The 22215-nt window shown below is 32.7% G+C and overlaps 2 protein-coding genes across 9 annotated transcripts in view; one reads left to right on the forward strand and one right to left on the reverse strand.

Annotated features, from left to right (window-relative positions):
- The window catches only part of LOC114330263 (pyruvate dehydrogenase phosphatase regulatory subunit, mitochondrial), a 294720-nt gene that overhangs the window by 83735 nt on the left and 188770 nt on the right, over nt 1-22215 (reverse strand). The gene's annotated exons all lie outside the window — the stretch shown is intronic.
- The window catches only part of LOC114330264 (ATP-dependent 6-phosphofructokinase), a 129062-nt gene that overhangs the window by 76763 nt on the left and 30084 nt on the right, over nt 1-22215 (forward strand). For 4 of the 8 annotated variants that reach the window (XM_050662024.1, XM_050662025.1, XM_050662026.1 and 1 more), the window contains exons 9-10: nt 1898-2041; nt 6492-6626. In XM_050662024.1, the coding sequence (XP_050517981.1) occupies nt 1898-2041; nt 6492-6626 (279 nt within the window). Of the gene's footprint in view, nt 1-1897; nt 2042-6491; nt 6627-10984; nt 11042-17293; nt 17315-22215 lie in introns of all 8 variants that reach the window. The other 4 variants (XM_050662020.1, XM_050662021.1, XM_050662022.1 and 1 more) reach the window with 2 other exon arrangements.

Genomic DNA, 22215 nt, shown 5'->3' on the forward strand with positions numbered 1-22215 from the left:
TTGTCATAATGTCCAAGAAACCGTCAAAACAATGCCTTCGTAGCCTCATTAGTACAGCATTCGACTACGGATCGGGAGGTCCCGGGTTCAAATGCGGACAATTGCTGTCTTTTTTTTAATTTTTGGATTTTTGGAAAGTGGTAAGTAATTATTAAAATCAGTTTAATATTTAATAAAGTAAAAATAAACTGTTAAAAGTATTTTATTTCGCTGAAATCATATAATAGAAGTATAACTTCTTACGTGCGTACAAAGTACACACACATTCTTTTTCTCAAAGTTCGCATCACCCTGTGGAATATTCTAGCATTTATAAAATACTGAAATTAAAATCCAACTATAGTCTCAGGTTTTCTTAACATTCTGTTTTTTGATTCATTCGTTTATGTTGGATAATAAAAAAGTTAGGTACTTTAACAACTAGACATGTTCTTCATCAATACACGGTGTTTCTAAATAAATGCGACAAACTTTAAGGGGTAATTCAGCATGAAAAAATAATCACAGTTGGCTTTACAAACATATGTCCGCAAATGTTTCGTTTCCGAGATACGGGATGTTGAATTTTTTCTTACAAACTGACGATTTATTTATTGCTTTAAAACTAGTTGAGATATGCAAAAGAAATTTGGTAGCTTTTAAGAGATAGTTATTGCGGTTTTTTGACACAACATTAAGAATTTAATATTCACCATTGGCGTACATACGGGTAATATGATCGGTCGTATTACCCGTATGCGCGCCAATGGTGAATATTAAATTCTTAATTTTATGTCAAAAATCCGCAATGACTATCTCCTGAAACCTATCAAATTTCATTTTCATATCTCAACTGGTTTTAACGCAATAAATAAATCGTCAGTTTGTAAGAAAAAATTCAACATCCCCTATCTCGGAAACGAAACGTTTGCGGACAAACGTTTATCAAGCCAACTGTCATTATTTTTTCATGCAGAATTACCCCTTAAAATTGGTCGCGCTTATTTAGAAACACCGTGTATTGATGAAGAACATGTCTAGTTGTTAAAGTACCTAACTTTTTTATTATCCAATATAAACGAATGAATCAAAAAACATAATGTTAAGAAAACCAGAGGCTATAGTTGGGTTTTAATTTCAGTATTTTATAAATGCTACAATATTCCACAGGGTGATGCGAACTTTGAGAAAAAAAGACAGTTTTATTGGTACACCCGGTATACAATGAAAATTTATTTGTTTAGCAACAATATTATTACAGTGGTATTGCTAAAGAATCAGGCTATAACATGTTTAAAAAGTCACTTTAATCGGTCAACAGGTTTAGGAAATACGAGTCATCAAAAATGACCAAATTTTTAAGTGGGCCGATTTCTATGCACGTAAGTTTAGGTATTCAAGCAGAGTAAGCAAAAGATTTAAGCAAATAATTACAACATGATTCCCACAGCATATCTTCCACGATTTTTGAAGAACCTGACATTTTTTTGTCATGTAAAATTTGTAAAAGTTTTCGACATGGACTTGGAATTTGAAAGTTAAATTTCGGGAAAACTTTTAGAGAACTATTCGGCAGTAAATATTTCTTGGAGATTTTTTGTGGGGATATTTTGTCAAAAAAAATTTGTGGGGATTATTTGTCCGGGATTTTTTGTGGGGATTTTTGTCCGGGGATTGTTTGCCCAGGGATAATTTGTGGGGATTTTTTGTCCGGGATTATTTGTCCGGACCCCGAATTAGCAACATACCGCATGTCAGAGTCTACATCCTGAAACACCCACATCAGTAGTTAAAGCTTAAGGGATCAAGATTAGAAAAAAAACGTACATTTAAAATTAATATGAGAACAATTATCTTTAGATTAGTTTTTAAATTCCGACTTATTCACATTCCAACTTGATTCAGTTCAGTATTTTAGGGATCCAGAATGGGTGCTGAAGCTGTGATGGCTCTGATGGAATCTACCGAAGAAACTGAAGCTTGCGTTATTTCTCTGGACGGAAATCAAGCTGTCAGAATACCATTGATGGAAGGTGTCAAGCAGACCAAAGCCGTAGCTAAGGTAAGTAAAGATCTTCTTCTTTAAGTACCATCTCTGCGACGGATGTCGACAATCATCATAGCTATTCGGATTTTAGAGACGGCTGCTCTGAAAAGTTCATTAATTTGGTGTACATCCGTACCATTCCCTCAGGTTGCGTAGCCACGATATTCTGCGTCTCCCTATGTTTCTTTTTCCTTGAATCTTTCCGTGCATAATCAATTGGAGCAAGTTTTATCTCTCTCCCCGTGTAATATGTCCGAGATATTCAAATTTTCATGTTTTGATGGTGTTTAAGATTTTCATTTCTTTATTCATCTTTCTCAAAACCTCTTTATTTGTGACGTGTTCTGTCCACGATATTCTCAGAATTCTTCTGTAAAGTAAAGATCTAGAGAGATTCAATTTAGTCTTCTTGCAAAGCCTCTTTGATAACGGTAAACCTAGAAACACGTGTCCGAGGATGGCTAGAGGCTCGATTTGAATCAAAACGAAACCGTCTACTTTTAATTGGCTTCTTTTTTACTTATTGAATGTAGTTTGTTTCAATTGAACATAATTTTTTGTGAGTACTCATATTATTCGCGCATATTTCTCTAAATAGGTATATAATTTTTGGTTGGTTTTTGGATACTGTATTTTTTCCTTTTAATTTATCACTCTAAATTGCTCGATTAGACATTTTTAGGAAAATATTTAATAAATACAGTGATAAACGCACTAATAACCGGCAAAATAACGTAAGAGATGGAAAACATAATAAATTTTGAAATAAAAAGAGATGAAACTAGTAGAGGTGGATATTATCGATATAAACATATAAATTAACATTACATTACATAGTTTCCCACCTTTAGACGTCTGTGACAGAAGTATTTTATAAAATTCTCCTGTCGCAGTGACAGTTGTCATACTTCTCCAATACGTCTAAAGGTGGAAAACTATGTAATGCAATGTTAATTTATACGTTTATATCGGTAATTTCTACCTCTACTAGTTTCACGTCTCTATCAGACATCCTGATATGTTTTCCATCTTTTGCGTTATTTTGCCGGTTATTAGCGCGCTCATCACTGTATATAAAGTAGATGGACCAATACGTCTCCTATCGTTTTATTTCTATCCATTCTCAGGACCTGCTGCATTTCGGTATCTCGTAGTCCATCTACCTATCTCTGAACAAGAGATTGTTCCAAAATGTTATCTGGTGCTTTTGGCTAGGCTAATCAGATTAGGCTTCAAATATCGACTTCGAACTCCTGCAGAGATTCACCTGACTTCTGGTGTCTGAACCTTAGTTGCTCTTGGTATACTTGTTGCAGATGATTATCACCATAACTCATTTCGAGGTGCAACACTAAACTTAAAAGATCCTTTTGCTGCTTGATCTGAGTCTGTTGGACATTGAGGGTTTCTCGTAGGAAAATTGCAAGTGATGTTGCTGTTTCTTCATCGGTCCAATATTTGGCTTTTTTGTAGCCACTAAAACTGTTTTAAATAAACCGATCAACTGTTTGTACATTGAGTATGGGTGGAATAAGGAGTGAATTGGGTAATATTTGCCCGGTTTCAACCATTTATACTTTCTTAATTCTTGGATTTCCATGTGCAACCACTTAATTCTATATAATATGGCTCTATGCATAAGTGTATAGCGATCTCACTCATTCATTTCATTTGGTATGCTAATTAGGGGTGATATTCACGATTTTTTTTACCAAAAAATAAAAGGGACCAACATTATTTTGAGCGTAACTTACTTAGTTTTGATGCTAGAAACTTTTTTAAAAAAACAAACATAAAGCTTTTTTAAACAGTTTAAAAAGATTGTGATGAGTTTTCCCCGAACAGTGCTTCATTTTTTGGTTATTTCACGTTGAAATATTAAATGTGGAATATGACGAATAAGAACCTACTTTTCATGATCCACAACTCTGCTTCCACTAGGCCTACATACCTACTTTATACATACACAATTTTTAGTTTTTTATAAGCTATATTTTTTCTAAGAATATTTTTTTTTTGTAAAATACTCACTTTTTGAGTTTTTTGCGAAAATACGTCTAAAAACGTGGTAATTTTGTTGAAAAATGAACATATTCACTCGCAAATATCTTGAAAAGTATTGAGTTAGTGAAAAAACTCTATAGAATAAAAGTTGCTTAGAATTAGTCAGTTTATCCGGAGGGATTTTATTTTGAACGTATATTTTTCACCCCCGAGAAAGGGTAATACTCGCCCCCAGGGCATGAGCACACATCGGCACAATATCACTTTTCTTCTTTGACATGTTAGCCATGTGTCTGCTAAATTTCATGTGAAACTATTAGTCTAGGCGCCAAATAGAGGTCACCCTGTCCTTTTCAATTCTGATGGACAAACTCAACGGTTTCTTATGGATTTTTGGCTGCTGATTACGAATTTCGAGGGTGGATTTCGATCCGAGTGGTCAAAAAATTGTTATAAACAATTTAATTGTTTATACATTGTTTATAAGGCTCTGGCTCATAAACTAAAAGAGATAAAAAAAATGTTTCAAATAAAATTTGTTCCTTAATAAAAAACGAAGAAAAAAACGTTAACTAAACTTAAATCCAACAGGTAGAACTCAAGATATTCTAAAATTAGTGCACAATGCAAATTGAAAATTGCAAAATAAGTATTTTTCGAAGCTTTATCGATCGTTACTCGGCTTTTCCGCATGCAAATGAGGCTTAGAAGGTTTCATTTTAAAGGTCGATTAATAGGCTTCCAAATAAAGTTTATTAAATTACTTTATCTTCATTTGTTTTAAAGTTATACCCGTTTGAAGTTATAATTTTCTTTAAAAAATTTTACATTAATTTGTTTATAAGGGTTTCAAGCAAATTTGAGCTATAAACATTTATATTTTAATTAACAATAATGATAGAAGAGCTCAAAAGGAACATTTTGAGCATACGAAAATGTTCGTAACTTTATTTTTGGACAAGATATCGATACTTTAATAGCGCAAGCTCTGAGGCACAAGATCGATTCACAGCGTAAAGTTGTTCCGAAGCTATTTCATTGTGGCGTTAATTATTCTAAATGGAAAATAAGCCACAATTTAACTAAAAAATTATTTTATTAACGTTTTGACGTCCAAATAGGACGTCGTTGTAAAAATAAAAAACATTAATAGATTAAACAAAAATGTTGTTGCTTATTAAAAAATTGTTCTAATAAATTAATTTAATCTGACTTAATTCTGACATATTCATTTTAAAGTAGTTTAAACTGATATTGCCAACATTTATAAGTTGCGTTCGTGGGACGACTTTACTGAAAGATAGTTCATTCGATTACATGAAACCAACCCTAACTCAAAATTTTTCACTAAAAATTTAACTATCTTTCAGTAAAGTCGTCCCAGGAACGCAACTCATAAATATTGGCAATATCATTTTAAAGTCTTTTGAGTCAGATTAAATTAAATTATTAGAAGAATGTTTTTCTAAGCAACAACATTTTTGTTTAATTTACTAATATTTTGTATTTTGACAACGCCGTCTGATTTGGACGTGGAAACGGTTAATAAAATCATTTTTTAGTTAAATTGTGGCTTATTTCCCATTTAGAATAATTAATGCCACAAGGAAATAGCTTCAGAACAACTTTACGCTGTGAGCCGATCTTGACCCTCAGAGCTTGCGCTATTAAAATATGGATATCTTGGCTAAAAATAACGTTACGAACATTTTCGTAAGCTCAAAATGTTCCTTTTGAGTTTTTCTATCATTATTGTTAATTAAAGTATAAATGTTTATAGCTCAAATTTGCTTGAAACCCTTATAAACAAATTAATGTACAATTTTTTTAAGAAAATTATAACTTTAAATGGGTATAACTTTAAAACAAATGAAGATAAAGTAATTTAACAAACTTTGTTTGGAAGCATATTAATAAAGCTTTAAAATGAGACCTTATAAGACTCATTTTCTTGCGTAAAATCGGAGTTACGATCGATAGAGCTTCGAAAAATACTTATTTTGCAATTTTCAAATTTGCATTGTGCACTAATTTTACAATATCTTGAGTTCTAACTGTTGGATTTAAGTTTAGTTAACGATTTTTTCTTCGTTTTTTATTAAGGAATAAATTTTATTTGAAACATTTTTTTATCTCTTTTAGTTTATGAGCCAGAGCCTTGTAAACAATTTATAAATAATTAAATTGCTTATAACAATTTTTTGACCACTCGGATCTAAATCCACCCTTGAAATTCGTAATCAGCAGACAAAAATCCATAAGAAACCGTGGAGTTTGTCCATCAGAATTGAAGAGGACACGGTGACCCCTCTGGCGCCTAGACTATATGCGGTTCTTTAAAATTAGGAGGAAAAACCGTGAGTAAGTGGACTATAATATTTGGTGAACTATTATAGAAATTAATGTAACGCTCAAAAGTAAATCCATATTTGTCACCGTACTATTCTGAATATTCTTTTAGGCTATGGACGAGAAGCAGTGGGATAAAGCCGTAGAACTTAGAGGCAAGTCTTTCCAAAGAAATCTAGAAACCTACAAGCTGTTAACACGTCTAAAGCCACCAAAGGAATTTTTTGAAGATGGAGCCAAAATTAAAGTAAGTCTGTATGGATTATTTAGTAAAAAATGCGATATTAAATATTTAAACATTCAATTCACAAAAATTTAAGTGGTTCACAAAAATTTAATCAGTTTAGCGATATAGTTTCGTTTTTAGAAACATTATGGGAAAAGTGAAAAGATATCTGTGATACCCCGCATGATATAGTAACAAAATGTTCTTTTTTTTCCCTGGAAGCCGTCTGTTGTGAACCGGTTGTACTGCAGCCACTTGGCTTATTGTACATCTTCCATTGTTTATGAAACCCATTCCAGAATTCTGGAACCCTGTACCAGCTTGTACAGGTCTAGTGGGTGGGTGCCATATACAAAATGTTCTTCCTCTTCATGTACCATGTACTTCAGAACGTTGGTTGCCATCATGGCTATCTTAATTTGATTTACCGCCACCCTAAATAGCATGCTTGTATCAACACCATACCAATCTCGCAAGTTATTCAACCATGAGGTTCTTCTTCGTCCTGGACTGCGTTTGCCTGCTATTTTCCCTTGCATAATATTTTGTAGCAACCTATATTTGGAACCTCATATTACATGCCCGAAATACTCCAGCTTTCTCTTCTGGATGATTTTCTGGATAAAGTAAGACCGGGAACACCATATCAGAATAACAGCGAAGTAGGCGAATCCTCAATGCCAATTTTAGGTCTCGTTACATAATATCTTGAACATCCTTCTAAAAGCTGCTCTGGCCTGCTCTATCCTAGATCTAATTTCGCCGTGACTTTCTGCGTTACAACTTAATTGATATCCAAGGTAAACAATTTGATCAACTTGCTCAAGTTGGGTATTATTTACATATACAGTATGCCCCAAAATAAAGTATACCGAAAATGAAATATATAATTGAACAATTAAATAATTTATACTTTATGTTTCTAGAGTGCTGACATTACTTATAAGTAGAGATTATGTGTTAAGTATGTCCTCCTTGGATTACAATACATTTTTCATATCGCTCTTGAAGATTGTTAATCATTGCCTTACAAACATCACTTAAAACATTTATAACTCGACGAATGTTATCTTTCATGTGTTAAGATCATGCGGAGTTGGATCCCTGTAAATCTTTTCTTTAAGAATCCCCCACAAATACGCATCAAGTGGTGTAAGATCGGGCGAATTAGATGGATAGGGGTAATCACTTCCTCTTGATATAAGACGCCTTGGGAAGTAGCGTCGCAGCAAAGCTAAAGTTTCTGCCGCAGTATGCGCTGTGGCCCCGTCTTGTTGAAACCACTGTGAGCGGAATGGTAAATTTCTAGCACGGCAAAACCGGCGAAGATCATGGTAAAAAGGTGTTACAATGAGTTCTCTGTATCGCTGCTGATTAACAGTTACACGTCTGCCATTTTCCTCTAAAAAGTATGGACCAATTATCCCATGACTTGATATGACGCACCACACTGTCACCTTTTCACTATAATGAGGTCTCTCAATAAACTCTTGTGGCTTTTCAAATCCCAAAAATCGTGTTGTTTGTTTATTAATGTATCCACTCAATGTTATATGGCTTTCATCTGAGAACCAAATATTCATGAGAATGCTTTCGTTATCGTAAACCATACTCAATGTTCTCCCGCAGTATTCAACTCTTTCGCGTTTATCAGCCACCCTTAGTTTATTAACCACTTGAATGCGATAAGAAAAAGCTCCCAACTCCTTTGCAGCTCGATAGACAGTAGACTTACTTAGAGCAAGCTCTTTTGAAATTCGCCGTTGACTTTTCTCAGGAGAAGCTAAGATTTTATCAAGAATCCTTCCCATATTGTTGTTGTCCCTAGAGGTTCTCCTCCTTCCAGATCTTCCTTTTCGTTGGGTAAGTATGGAACCAGTCCGTCTAAATTTCATCACAAGCAACAAGATGCTGCGCTTTGTAGGAGATCGTTTGTTGAAACGTTCTTCAAACCTCGTGGAAACAAATTTTAAACTAGGCCCATCATTTCGCCCTACTCCGTATGAGCGAAAATAGGTCTCAACAATAAATGATTTTTCTTGAGCACTTAAAACCATCATCAATATAATTGTTACACCACTTTTGTGAGCAAACGTCAAATATTGTTGTGACTTATACAAAATACTTCAATCTCTCCATGGCAACTGTGATCAATAGCTTTCAGCTCGGTATACTTTATTTTGGGGCATATTGTATATACAGTTTTATATTCTGTCGTTTACTTCCTTACAACTCCCAACGACACTATCAAGTAATTTTTGCAGATCTTCTTGAGTAGAAGCTAGGAGTACTGTGTCGGTCGCATAACGCAAATTATTGATGACTTCACCGTTCACAAGTATTTCTTCTTGTTTTTCAGAAAGTGCATTTCTGAAAATTCTTTCGGAGTAGACGTTGAAAAGCAGGGGCGACAAGAGGAACCCCTGCCGTACTCCTCTTTTAATATTAACAGCCTGTGATTCCAAGCCGTCTACTAAAACTGATGTTGTTTGATTCCAATACAAATTTGCAATTATGCGAACGTCTCTGCCGTCCAAGCCAATGTCTTTTAGAATTGACAGCGCTTTAAAATTTTATATTTTCGACGTGCCTAATGAGTTTCTGAGATATACAGATAATATGCGCATTTTGAAATGGGCCCACTTGTTTATTTTGCAATCTTTCGTTACATTTTTGTATTTTCTATGGCCTATGTAACATATTATCCTGTTAATGGCCAATACTGACCATTAATATGCAGAAATTTGTAAAAACATTTTTATTACAACTGTTGTTATTAACATAAAGACAAAATAAAACGGGCCACTTTAAATTTTGTTTAAGTTTAACGCCCCTATCGTTAAATCAAGTACAAGTCGGAAAAATGAAAGAATACCCATGAACGAACATATAAAACACGCTGTATTTTCCTGTCACCGTGTCACAAAGAAAATTGCCCAGCTCAAGTACATGCAATAATAATTATTACATGTACTTGCGCTGACCAATTTTTTGTATGACACGGTGACAGGAAAATACAGCGTGTTTTATATGTTCGTTCATGGGTATTCTTTCATTTTTCCTACTGTAGGTTTTATTGTCAGTAGGTATGTCATGATTTACGGTTAGTAGGTATGTTCGGATAGTTTTTTAAAGTAGGCTTACGCTTAACAGCGATAAAAATCGGACTAAAATATAAAAGTGAATTTAATAGAGCGTTAAAAAATTTAAATTGTAATACTAAATGATGTGGTGATAGTAACATTATGTTACTACATCATACGTCACAGATATCTTTATGAGAATAAATAAGGTGTATTCATCTATGTAAGTAGGTGAATTGCAAACCCAAGCTGACAGGCAGATATTAGATAATGTTAGGTATAAACTTTTATTCCCACAATACATCTGCAGTTCACCCTTGAAAACACCATCTTTGCACTCTTTACTTGCATTTCTTTCCGATTCGAGCTCCACCATTGTTCTACACGTGTTTCGAGGTATTCACCTCTCATCAGGAAAGGTTCTAATAGCTCGAACTGACATAAATAGTGCCGTTATATTAAAATAACATGCCTGAGTATGCTAGTAGCGACCTCTATATGGAGAATGGAGAAACACGCAGTCAGGAGACGAGACACCTTCTGTTAACATTTTATTAACATTAACCCTTTCGTTCACGAATTAAATTTCTTTGAGCTAAAAATCTGACATTTGCAACATACGAGAATGATTTTTTGCGAATTTTTGATATTAGTTTTATATTTTCAAAATGCACAGTTTGGTCACTACAAGATATCCTCATTTGAGGATATCGTGAGCCAATGGAGTAAATATATTAGATATTTTTTTTAATAGTGACAAAAAAAACAAAAACTTAAGTATTTTATTCAATAAGTAATGTATGTTATCTTACAAAACAATTTTTTTCTTTACTTATACAGAGATGAACATTGCATTTGTCGCATGTCAATATAGAAATGGCGCATGAAATATAGAAACCTATATTTCAAAAACATTAATATTTTGTACAAAAGCTGTTAGATGGCAGCACAAGTATTGGACGGAATTGGATGTCCATAATTGGGGACAATGTCTTACAAGGGTAAAGATACATGGAGCAACATACAAACATTTATAGAATATGTTGTCCTCAATTGACGACAAGGTGAACGAAAGGGTTAAAGCAATATTTTCACCTATGGAACATTTGATGCTTGTGCAACTGTCTTTAAGCAACTTAAAAACATAAAATTAAAATCTAAGGTAGTGCATCGCAAAATCGCTTGACATATGCACCAATGTTATGGTAAAGCTTAGCCTAAAGGTCTCGTATTAGCTGTCAATTTTTTGAGAACGCGGATTAATCGTATTTTGTTTCAAATTTTTTACTTTATTAGTCAGCTAATCGAGAACCTGTTGATTTTTGCCATCAGACGAACAACAGACTTCACAAGGTACATCGTTTTTGATGATTTTGACTTTTGCCTTTAAGTTTGCTTAGTGCAACATGTTTATCTTTAGAAATTAATAATGATGTGTTCTGTTACTGTTGTTAATACCAGAAAGTAAACAGTCGTACAAGACCATATAAGATTTCTACAAGATAGATTTGATTGCAATTTGAAAAAAAAATATTATTGCCAAATTAGCGAAAACCATTTAAAATAGTCAAAAATCAATAATTTTTCAATAATCTTTTTCAGGTGTTTAAAAGCAACATAGAACCTTTAAAATTTACCCAGATAATCTTTTCATATAAAAAACACTACACAAAATTTCAGCACAATCGATTAAGTAGTTTTGGCAAAATAATTTCGCAATCTAAATTTAAAAAAAAAAAGTTAATTAATGGTTAAGGGCCACAACAAAAAAAAGTTTAAACACTTGAAAAAAATTTTACATATAAAAGGGCATTCAAAATTATTTTGAGAAAACTGCTTGATCGACTCTCCTGAAATTTTTTGTAGTGTTTTTTATATTAGAGAGATTTTCTGGATTTTTAAAGGTTCCATGTGGCTTTTAAATGCCTGAAAAGATTATTGAAAGTCATTGATTTTTGATCATTTTTTTAAATAGTTTTTGCTAGTTTTGCAATAATAAACTTATTTTTTAATTTGCAATCAATTTTATCTTTAATTTTAATTGCAAAACTTTTTTGTCTTCACAATATTTTAGTAAAATGCATACCTGCCGAAATATAGCAACAACAAAGAGAAAAGAATTGAATATTTTTCCAAATTTTGTCAGAAGTTGTTTAATAAAAAACTTTTGCCCACCTTTTGAAGTGTGAGCATAGTGAAATTATCATTTTTAATAATATTTCGAAGCGATTAAAGCAAAAAAAAATCATATACGATTTACCCAAATGCGGGTGTTTAGAACCTCGCTTAGAAAGATACCGCCTGGACAATTTATGTAATAGAACAAATCAAATACTCGTCTATGCATGTAACTTGTTATATTCTACTAATGTATGCAAGCATGGCTTAGAATTCAGCAAACCAATTATACTGACGAGGCCTGTTCTGTGCGTATTTAGTATTCACTAAAAATATATACAGTACGTAATTGAAACCATATGGGAAACTTTTTATTTATTAATTTTACGAAAAAAAGTTATTCTTCAGAATAAAGCTCAGCATGGTCTAAAACAGTGATTCCCAAAGTGGTCCAGGTGGACCCCCAGGGGTCCACGAGGGATTCAACGGGGTTTACGTTGGCGTGAAATAAAAATGGGGGTTCACAAGTTGCAAGTGGGGGTCCACGAAAATTTTATAGCGATTTGGTATTTATTTAAATAAATTTGCATTTTTTTATTGTAAAATATCAATGGAAAAAATAATATTTTAAGAGTAATGACCCAAAAATATTATTATAATGCATCATAACAAGTTATTTTGATTAAAGACAAGTTTTTGATCAAATTTTAGTGTAGAAAACGTTAAAATACCGTTTTTTACATTTTCCTCCATTTCCAAAACACATGTCTTTCGATTTGACTGAAAATTTGCCCACAGATAGCCAAAACACAGGACTTTAAGTGGTTAGAAGGATTTGTATCGTTTTACAATACAAAAAAAATACGTGGAATAATATCAGAGTCAAAAATATATGTAGGCGTCTACTGTAAGTACAATTAATTCGGAAAATATCCGCCATACAAAAAAAATGGTTAAGAAAATTATAATAATTATTGTAAACACAATTTATTTGGATCAATTTCAATTCCTACCATTTTTGTCGAAAAGTTGAGAATTGCGGAGATATTGAACAAAAACCACTGCTATCAAATCAATCAGGGCTTATGCTCGCGCGTTTACCGCATACGTACTACCTGAAATATTGATTTTAGCAAAAACATGAGAGAGATCAAAATTGTATAAAATTTAATTCTCTCCATTTTTGTATAGGTACATTTTTGTTATAAAACTAATAATAAACGAGATAATTCAATAATTATGCTGTAACTGTCACTCTTTCTCCCATAACTCGGAAAATATCGACGGCACAAAAAATTTATAATAGAATAAATTATACGAAATCATATTTTCCACAACTTCAATTTTTACACTTGTTGTCGAAACGTTAAATATGGCGGAGATATTGAGCAAAAACGGTTCTCCTTTATTCGAGATTTTAAATTTACACTACTATTGACCCCCTTAAGATTAGAAAAATAGAATCTTGCTTGGGTAGCTCGGCATGCAAGATCAAATGCTAACCCGACTGTACTATATAATTTTGACTCTTTATTGCATGTAACTTTTCTTGTATTGTAAAACTATACAAATTCTTTTAACCATTATACACGTAAGTCCTGTGTTTTGGCTATGTGTGGGCAAATTTTCAGCCAAATAGAAGAACATGTATTTTGAGAATGGAGGAAAATGGAAAAACAGTATTTTATCGTTTTCTACGCTAAAGTTTGATCAACAACTTGTTTTAAAACAAAAAACTTGTTATAATGCCTAATAATCACATTTTGGATAACCCTTACATTAAAACACAATTTTTTCAATTATTGATAATTTACGATAAAAAATGCAAATTTGTTTAAATAGATTCCAAATCACTGTAAAATCGCTTAAAATGATATTTTGAGAAAAGAAAAGAAGACGAAAAAGACCTTCAATGTCTTATTTTTACCCCCCCCCCCCCAATGTTTTTCATTGGAAGTATGGTAAAAATATAGCAGCAGGGGTCCACCGAAACCAGTATATTTTTTAAAGGGGTCTACGAGAAAAAATAGTTTGGGAACCTCTGGTCTAAAACCTAAGATGCAATCATCAGATATCAAATATGGCCATTGACATTATACAAATGAGGCCTATAGAATCAAAACCTGCTAGATCCATGTTTTGAAATTTTGTCAGTCAATTTGTCAATTTTTTTGAAAACATTAAAAATGTAAATTTTCCAGAAAGTATCCGGCATTTCTCAATCAAAGAGGCATCAATAAATATAAAATGGCACACTAATTGTCATTTTTCTGCATATCCTTTACATCTTCAGAAATTTGTACTTTTAGTTTGGATTTAGCAGAACAAAAATTCAGGATTTAGCAGGTTTTGATTCTGATAGGCTCAAATATAATAACACTTTTATTATTAATTTTACAAAAAAAGTTTTTCTACATAAAATCTCTGACCGGTCTAAAACCTTAGATGCAACCATCAGATATAAAATTTTATTAATCGTTTACGATTTATGTCAAAAAATCTGAATTTAGCTCAAGAGTAAAGTACCTTTATATTTCACAGTATCGAAAATTGTTTTTATGAAAAGCACAAAGTTTTTATGAACATCTCCAGTCACTAGTAAATCTATTCAGTGAACCAAGTTATCGGAGAGGCCTTAAACTCAATATTTCAAAGACAAAGTGGATAAAAGTGAAATATTTATATGTATCAAGGTCTGCTTTCTCTTGATGAAAAGGAGATAGAACGGGTAAACCATTGGCAGCTGGTTAAATGTAAATTCTGATTCTGATGAAGAGATAATAATCACTATCGAAATATCACGTAAGGCTTTTATGACCTGGAAACCAGTTGTATGTAAATGAAATATGTCGATGAATATTCGCAAGGAGGTCGTGAAATGTTATGTGTGGTCTATCTTATTGTATGGTTGTGAGACATGGACGTTAAAAATCACAATGCTAAACAAAATAGAAGCATTCGAATTGTGGTGCTATCGACAAACCCAAAAGATATTCTGGGTTTTGACCAGTGGCGGCTCGTGGCCTTGGAGACAGGGTCGGCAAGGTTTTTTTGTCTCCTCATATAGGTATACCATCAAACTAAAAGGCTTAAATCATCATAGGAGATTTTGTTGTTTTTTGTTTTTTTTATTTGATGTACTTGACATTCTCTCTTCTTTCATGGTGTTTCGACAATACGTGTTGATTTTTTTGAGACAAGATACATCCCGTTTATTTGAGGCAGAAATTGGTGGTAGTGGTGATAAGAAAATTGATGAACAGTTTGTTATAAGGAATTGCAGTACTTACTACATAGAATTGTACATACATATTTTGTAACTTATCCCACTTTCTGAAAATATTTGTATCGGCATAATTTTTAAGTACCTAACTTGTTATAATAAATATCTTGGAAATTCTTTGGTGAAGGTAACTTTTAAATTTTGAATCGTCAAAGGGGTCAAAAATTTGCAAATCTTCAAAATTCGAAAAACGAGTATCTATTTGCATATATTAGTAGGTATCCAAAATTTCAAGATATACCTACTCGTTTTTCGAGATATGTATCATGTTGTTGTCTTTTTTGGGATGGTTCGGAAATATCAAGCGAATCCAAAATGTCACTGCGTATATATTGGAAACTACTATCATTACGAAAATCTCTGAGATTTTGCACCAGCTTTCATATTCTATTTTTTGAATAAATAATGTCAGTTGACTGATTTTGAACAATAATGAATATCTTGGGCAAACTCTGTCTTAAAAATATTTAAAAGAATATTAAAAGAGTAATTATTTAATAAAGTTCTCAAACCGATTGCTTCACGGATCGAGGTATCGCCAATTTCAAAATCGTCGCCTTCGATAATAAAATCAAAAACGATAATACCAGAGATAATCTGCTTAGATAAAACTAACCGAGATTTAAAATTTCAGCGCGTCTGACAAACTGCTCGCTTTTTTTTCGAAACAAATTTGTTCTGAAGCAGTAATCCGTTTAGATGAGCTAAACTGACAAGAAAAGACGATATTGTTTATTTTTTTACACGTATCATTCAAAACTAAATTCATTATATGCGCATAATAGTGAGTCAATAAAGCTTGTGATGCAATATGTAGTTTTAACTTTTGACTGGAGACCATTCAATTCACCACACATCACAGCAATGCCGTCATAAGATTGCCCCAGTTTGCCCTACCAATTTATTTTTGATATAAAAAAATTTTAATCTGTTCTTTAAAACACCAAAAATATATTCTGCCTTATTGCTTTCACTCATGTCTCTAAAACCTAAAAACCTCTCATAAATATTACCACATAACGCGTATCGAACAACAATAATTGATAATTGTGAATGACATGATAATTAGAAGTTTCATCTACTTCCAGTGAAAAGCAAATGGTTTTCTAAATCTCAGATTCAATAACGTTATTCAAAATGTAACTATTTGATTATATGTATTAGTTCATTCTGTATTACGAATACACTTCGAATCAGAAAGTAAATATTTCTAAAACAATTTCATTATTTTCTCTATAATTACTTTGATTTTTAACAAATGCTTTAATCCATCATGTCCACTAAATGATAATTCCTGACAACTTAAAAAAATTACAATATCAATTAAACGACGTAAAACGGCGTGATTATTTTTGACAATTTCTGCCGATGCGATCTGGCGATCCCAAATCAAACACCGACCGGCAGATTTAAATATGCCGTACCTACCGCTTAATGCCTACGGAGAGAATGTATGTTCGCTTGCTCATCGACTTATTTCGTTGAGTTTTACATGTAAATCGTCAAGCTACGGATGAGTTGGGTACGGCTAGCCGAAAAGTCAGATGAATGGCTCGGATCATTCATTTTTTGAGAAGTCTGTTATGCGCAGGGATCACTTAACGCTCGGATTGATCGATTCTTTTTAAAAACCACGAATAAAATTTTGTCTGTATAATCTGACAGATTTTTTTTTTACTTCACAGATACAAATATTAAAAAAATCTATCTATATAAATGTGTGGGTCGGCACTGCCGAACCTGACCGGCCGCCACTGGTTTTGCCCACCTCCAATGAAGATGTTCTCCAAATGATGAACATACTCTTGAGGGAAATTCTTATTTTTTGACATAACTCGTAAGAGATTGATAACATTTGATAATAGTTTTTCACCTTAAGTTTTAGACCATGTGGAGCTTTTCATGAAGATTTTTTTTTTGTAAAATTAACACTAAAAAAGTTTCTCATATGGTTCCAAGTTACGCAGACTATTATATTTATATTACTATGGTTCTATATAACACTTTTTTGAATTAATTGGATTTTATAATAATAATAATTATCCATAGTAAAAAATTATACAAAAGTTAATAAATATATACATCATTTGGACCAATATTTTTTTAGTACATACTTCATTATTTTTTTGCTGTGGGTAATTAGAATTTTGATTTTGGTTGGATTTATTTATTATTAAAACACTAACAACATTTTTTGTCGATAGCAAGATACACTATGGGGATCGGTGAGTAAAAAATTTCAAAAAACATGTTTGTTCAGTCTTTGTAACTCTTTCTTCTACTATCCGCTTTTAAGCTTCTTGTATATTTATGCTTTTTTGCATCACATCTTTTTAATAATTTATTTTTATAATTATTGTCTTAATTGACAGAATCAAAAAGTCGAAGTTTATTTTAACAATTATACAGTGAGGACGTTTGAGTTGGAATAAATTCATTACCTATCTCGAGAAGGGGAGAATTTGGAGAGAAATTCTGAGACAGGTCGATTTTTATCTTTAAATTATGGCTTTTTGGCATATATATCATACTAGTGACGTCATCCATCTGGACGTAAAGACGTAATCGATGATTTTTTTAAATGATAGTGGGGGTCGTGTGATAGCTCATTTGAAAGCATATTTAATTCTCTGTTCACTAATAACGTGTGATCCAAAATTATTGTCGCCATAAGTGGCTCTGAACGACAGAGATAGCTATACAGTACATGTCTATTCTTAATTATTCAGATATACTTTCCAGTTTACCTCACATTTGCAGTGTACGTCAACTTAACAAGAAAAGTTAGGTTATGTAGAGGTTTTGGTGGTGGATATATCATCTTATTTGATTTTATTTATTATTGTTACCTATAATTTTGTTAATTCTTTTTATTTTTGATTAAAGTTCTGTGTTAAAGGTTTTGACGTTGTTAAAGGTTAAGTTTTATAACAATGTTAATCAAAATTAATTGATAAACCAATGATATAATCAGATTAAAACAAGACATACGTAATTTTTTGCACGGCTAGCTTTGATCCCAATAATTGTGGATCGCTCGTTATAAACGTTAACATAATTATTTATGCAGGGTGTCCAAAAAAATTTTTTTAATTAAATTAATTGAGATAAAAAGAAGAATGTATGTAATCCATTTATTTCAAAATATCTTTGAGTGCTGTCAGAAAACAGAAAGAAATGTTTATTTGACAAATAAACATTGTTTTTCGTTTAAATTCAATGTTAAACCTGCCACCCACCTGTCTCTTAGCAGTTTGAGCATTGAATTTAAGCGAAAAGCAATGTTTATTAGTGAAATAAATATTATTACCTGTTTTTCTAAAAGCAGTAAAATGTATTTTGAATTAAATAAAATTCCTTATATTCTTCTTTTTTGTGTAAATTAATTTAATAAAAAAAAATTTTTTGTTCACCCTGCAATAATTATGTTAATGATAAAAAAGATCAAGGCAGGTTTTGTGTATATTTGATTCAGAGTTGGACCACCATCTCCATATAGCTATTTCAGCATCCTTATGCCTCATCAGTGAAGCTCAGAAGTCTCAACTCTGAAGGAAATACAAACAATTCTGTCAATTTAAGGCAAACCATCGCGATGCAATGAACCCACCTCTGAGACGCAATTTAGCGACATCTCTCGTATTACGAGGAAAACAACGAAAAGCCCCAGATACAAAGTTTACTACCTTTTAAACAATTAAAATAATTGAAATAAAAATATAATAAACAATATTTTAAAGCTAAGACTTTTCGTTAATAAACTGCTTTCTGGCTGCATCCCGTATCTCCGGATTTTACAATATATAATCACAAGAGACGACGAAAGTAGGAGAAAGCAAATAGAGGACGCTTAGGCCACGCATTTACCTTCCCTTCGTCAAGGAAAAGGACCGAAAGACAGTTTCTAAATACTCAAACTGAGTAAAAATGAAAAAGATAAAAAAGATCAAGGCAAGTTTTGTTTATATTTGATTCAGAGTTGGACCACCATCTCCATATAACTATTTCAGCATCCTTATGCCTCATCAGTGAAGCTCAGAAGTCTCAACTCTGAAGGAAATACAAACAATTCTGCCAATTTAAGGCAAACCATCACGATGCAATGAACACACCTCTGAGACGCAATTTAGCGACATCTCTCGTATTACGAGGAAAACAACGAAAAGCCCCAGATACAAAGTTTACTACCTTTTAAACAATTAAAATAATTGAAATAAAAATATAATAAACAATATTTTAAAGCTAAGACTTTTCATTAATAAACTGCTTTCTGGCTGCATCCCGTATCTCCGGATTTTACAATATATAATCACAAGAGACGACGAAAGTAGGAGAAAGCAAATAGAGGACGCTTAGGCCACGCATTTACCTTCCCTTCGTCAAGGAAAAGGACCGAAAGACAGTTTCTAAATACTCAAACTGAGTAAAAATGAAAAAGATAAAAAAGATCAAGGTAAGTTTTGTTTACATTTGATTCAGAGTTGGACCACCATCTCCATATAGCTATTTCAGCATCCTTATGCCTCATCAGTGAAGCTCAGAAGTCTCAACTCAGAAGGAAATACAAACAATTCTGCCAATTTAAGGCAAACCATCGCGATGCAATGAATTCACCTCTGAGACGCAATTTAGCGACATCTCTCGTATTACGAGGAAAACAACGAAAAGCCCCAGATACAAAGTTTACTACCTTTTAAACAATTAAAATAATTGAAATAAAAATATAATAAACAATATTTTAAAGCTAAGACTTTTCGTTAATAAACTGCTTTCTGGCTGCATCCCGTATCTCCGGATTTTACAATATATAATCACAAGAGACGACGAAAGTAGGAGAAAGCAAATAGAGGACGCTTAGGCCACGCATTTACCTTCCCTTCGTCAAGAAAAAGGACCGAAAGACAGTTTCTAAATACTCAAACTGAGTAAAAATGAAAAAGATAAAAAAGATCAAGGCAAGTTTTGTGTATATTTGATTCAGAGTTGGACCACCATCTCCATATAGCTATTTCAGCATCCTTATGCCTCATCAGTGAAGCTCAGAAGTCTCAACTCTGAAGGAAATACAAACAATTCTGCCAATTTAAGGCAAACCATCGCGATGCAATGAATCCACCTCTGAGACGCAATTTAGCGACATCTCTCGTATTACGAGGTAAACAACGAAAAGCCCCAGATACAAAGTTTACTACCTTTTAAACAATTAAAATAATTGAAATAAAAATATAATAAACAATATTTTAAAGCTAAGACTTTTCGTTAATAAACTGCTTTCTGGCTGCATCCCGTATCTCCGGATTTTACAATATATAATCACAAGAGACGACGAAAGTAGGAGAAAGCAAATAGAGGACGCTTAGGCCACGCATTTACCTTCCCTTCGTCAAGAAAAAGGACCGAAAGACAGTTTCTAAATACTCAAACTGAGTAAAAATGAAAAAGATAAAAAAGATCAAGGCAAGTTTTGTTTATATTTGATTCAGAGTTGGACCACCATCTCCATATAGCTATTTCAGCATCGTTATGCCTCATCAGTGAAGCTTAGAAGTCTCAACTCTGAAGGAAATACAAACAATTCTGCCAATTTAAGGCAAACCATCACGATGCAATGAACCCACCTCTGAGACGCAATTTAGCGACATCTCTCGTATTACGAGGAAAACAACGAAAAGCCCCAGATACAAAGTTTACTACCTTTTAAACAAGTAAAATAATTGAAATAAAAATATAATAAACAATATTTTAAAGCTAAGACTTCTCGTTAATAAACTGCTTTCTGGCTGCATCCCGTATCTCCGGATTTTACAATATATAATCACAAGAGACGACGAAAGTAGGAGAAAGCAAATAGAGGACGCTTAGGCCACGCATTTACCTTCCCTTCGTCAAGGAAAAGGACCGAAAGACAGTTTCTAAGTACTCAAACTGAGTAAAAATGAAAAAGATAAAAAAGATCAAGGCAAGTTTTGTTTATATTTGATTCAGAGTTGGACCACCATCTCCATATAGCTATTTCAGCATCCTTATGCCTCATCAGTGAAGCTCAGAAGTCTCAACTCTGAAGGAAATACAAACAATTCTGCCAATTTAAGGCAAACCATCGCGATGCAATGAACCCACCTCTGAGACGCAATTTAGCGACATCTCTCGTATTACGAGGAAAACAACGAAAAGCCCCAGATACAAAGTTTACTACTTTTTAAACAATTAAAATAATTGAAATAAAAATATAATAAACAATATTTTAAATCTAAGACTTTTCGTTAATAAACTGCTTTCTGGCTGCATCCCGTATCTCCGGATTTTACAATATATAATCACAAGAGACGACGAAAGTAGGAGATAGCAAATAGAGGACGCTTAGGCCACGCATTTACCTTCCCTTCGTCAAGGAAAAGGACCGAAAGACAGTTTCTAAATACTCAAACTGAGTAAAAATGAAAAAGATAAAAAAGATCAAGGCAGGTTTTGTTTATATTTGATTCAGAGTTGGACCACCATCTCCATATAGCTATTTCAGCATTATAGCTATTTCAGCATCCTGATGCCTCATCAGTGAAGCTCAGAAGTCTCAACTCTGAAGGAAATACAAACAATTCTGCCAATTTAAGGCAAACCATCGCGATGCAATGAACCCACCTCTGAGACGCAATTTAGCAACATCTCTCGTATTACGAGGAAAACAACGAAAAGCCCCAGATACAAAGTTTACTACCTTTTAAACAATTAAAATAATTGAAATAAAAATATAATAAACAATATTTTAAATCTAAGTATGTAACCTAAATATGTAATCTAATCTAAATATAATAAACAATATTTTAAATTATGTTAATGTTTATATTGCTGAATAGAGAATTAAATAATCTTTCAAATGAGCTATCACACAACCCCTACTCTCATTTAAAAAAATCATCGATTATGTAATCACGCCCAGATGAATGACGTCACTAGTATGACGTATATCTCAAAAAGTCATAATTTAAAAATAAAAATCGACCTATCTCAGGATTTCTCTCCAAATTCGCACATTCTCGAGATAATGAATGTATTCCAACTCAAACGTCCTCACTGTATATTAATTAAGAGATTCGAGTGACAATTTGATTATATTAGATATATTATA

Source organism: Diabrotica virgifera, chromosome 9, assembly GCF_917563875.1.
Source record: "Diabrotica virgifera virgifera chromosome 9, PGI_DIABVI_V3a".
In the NCBI taxonomy this organism is placed as follows: domain Eukaryota; kingdom Metazoa; phylum Arthropoda; class Insecta; order Coleoptera; family Chrysomelidae; genus Diabrotica; species Diabrotica virgifera.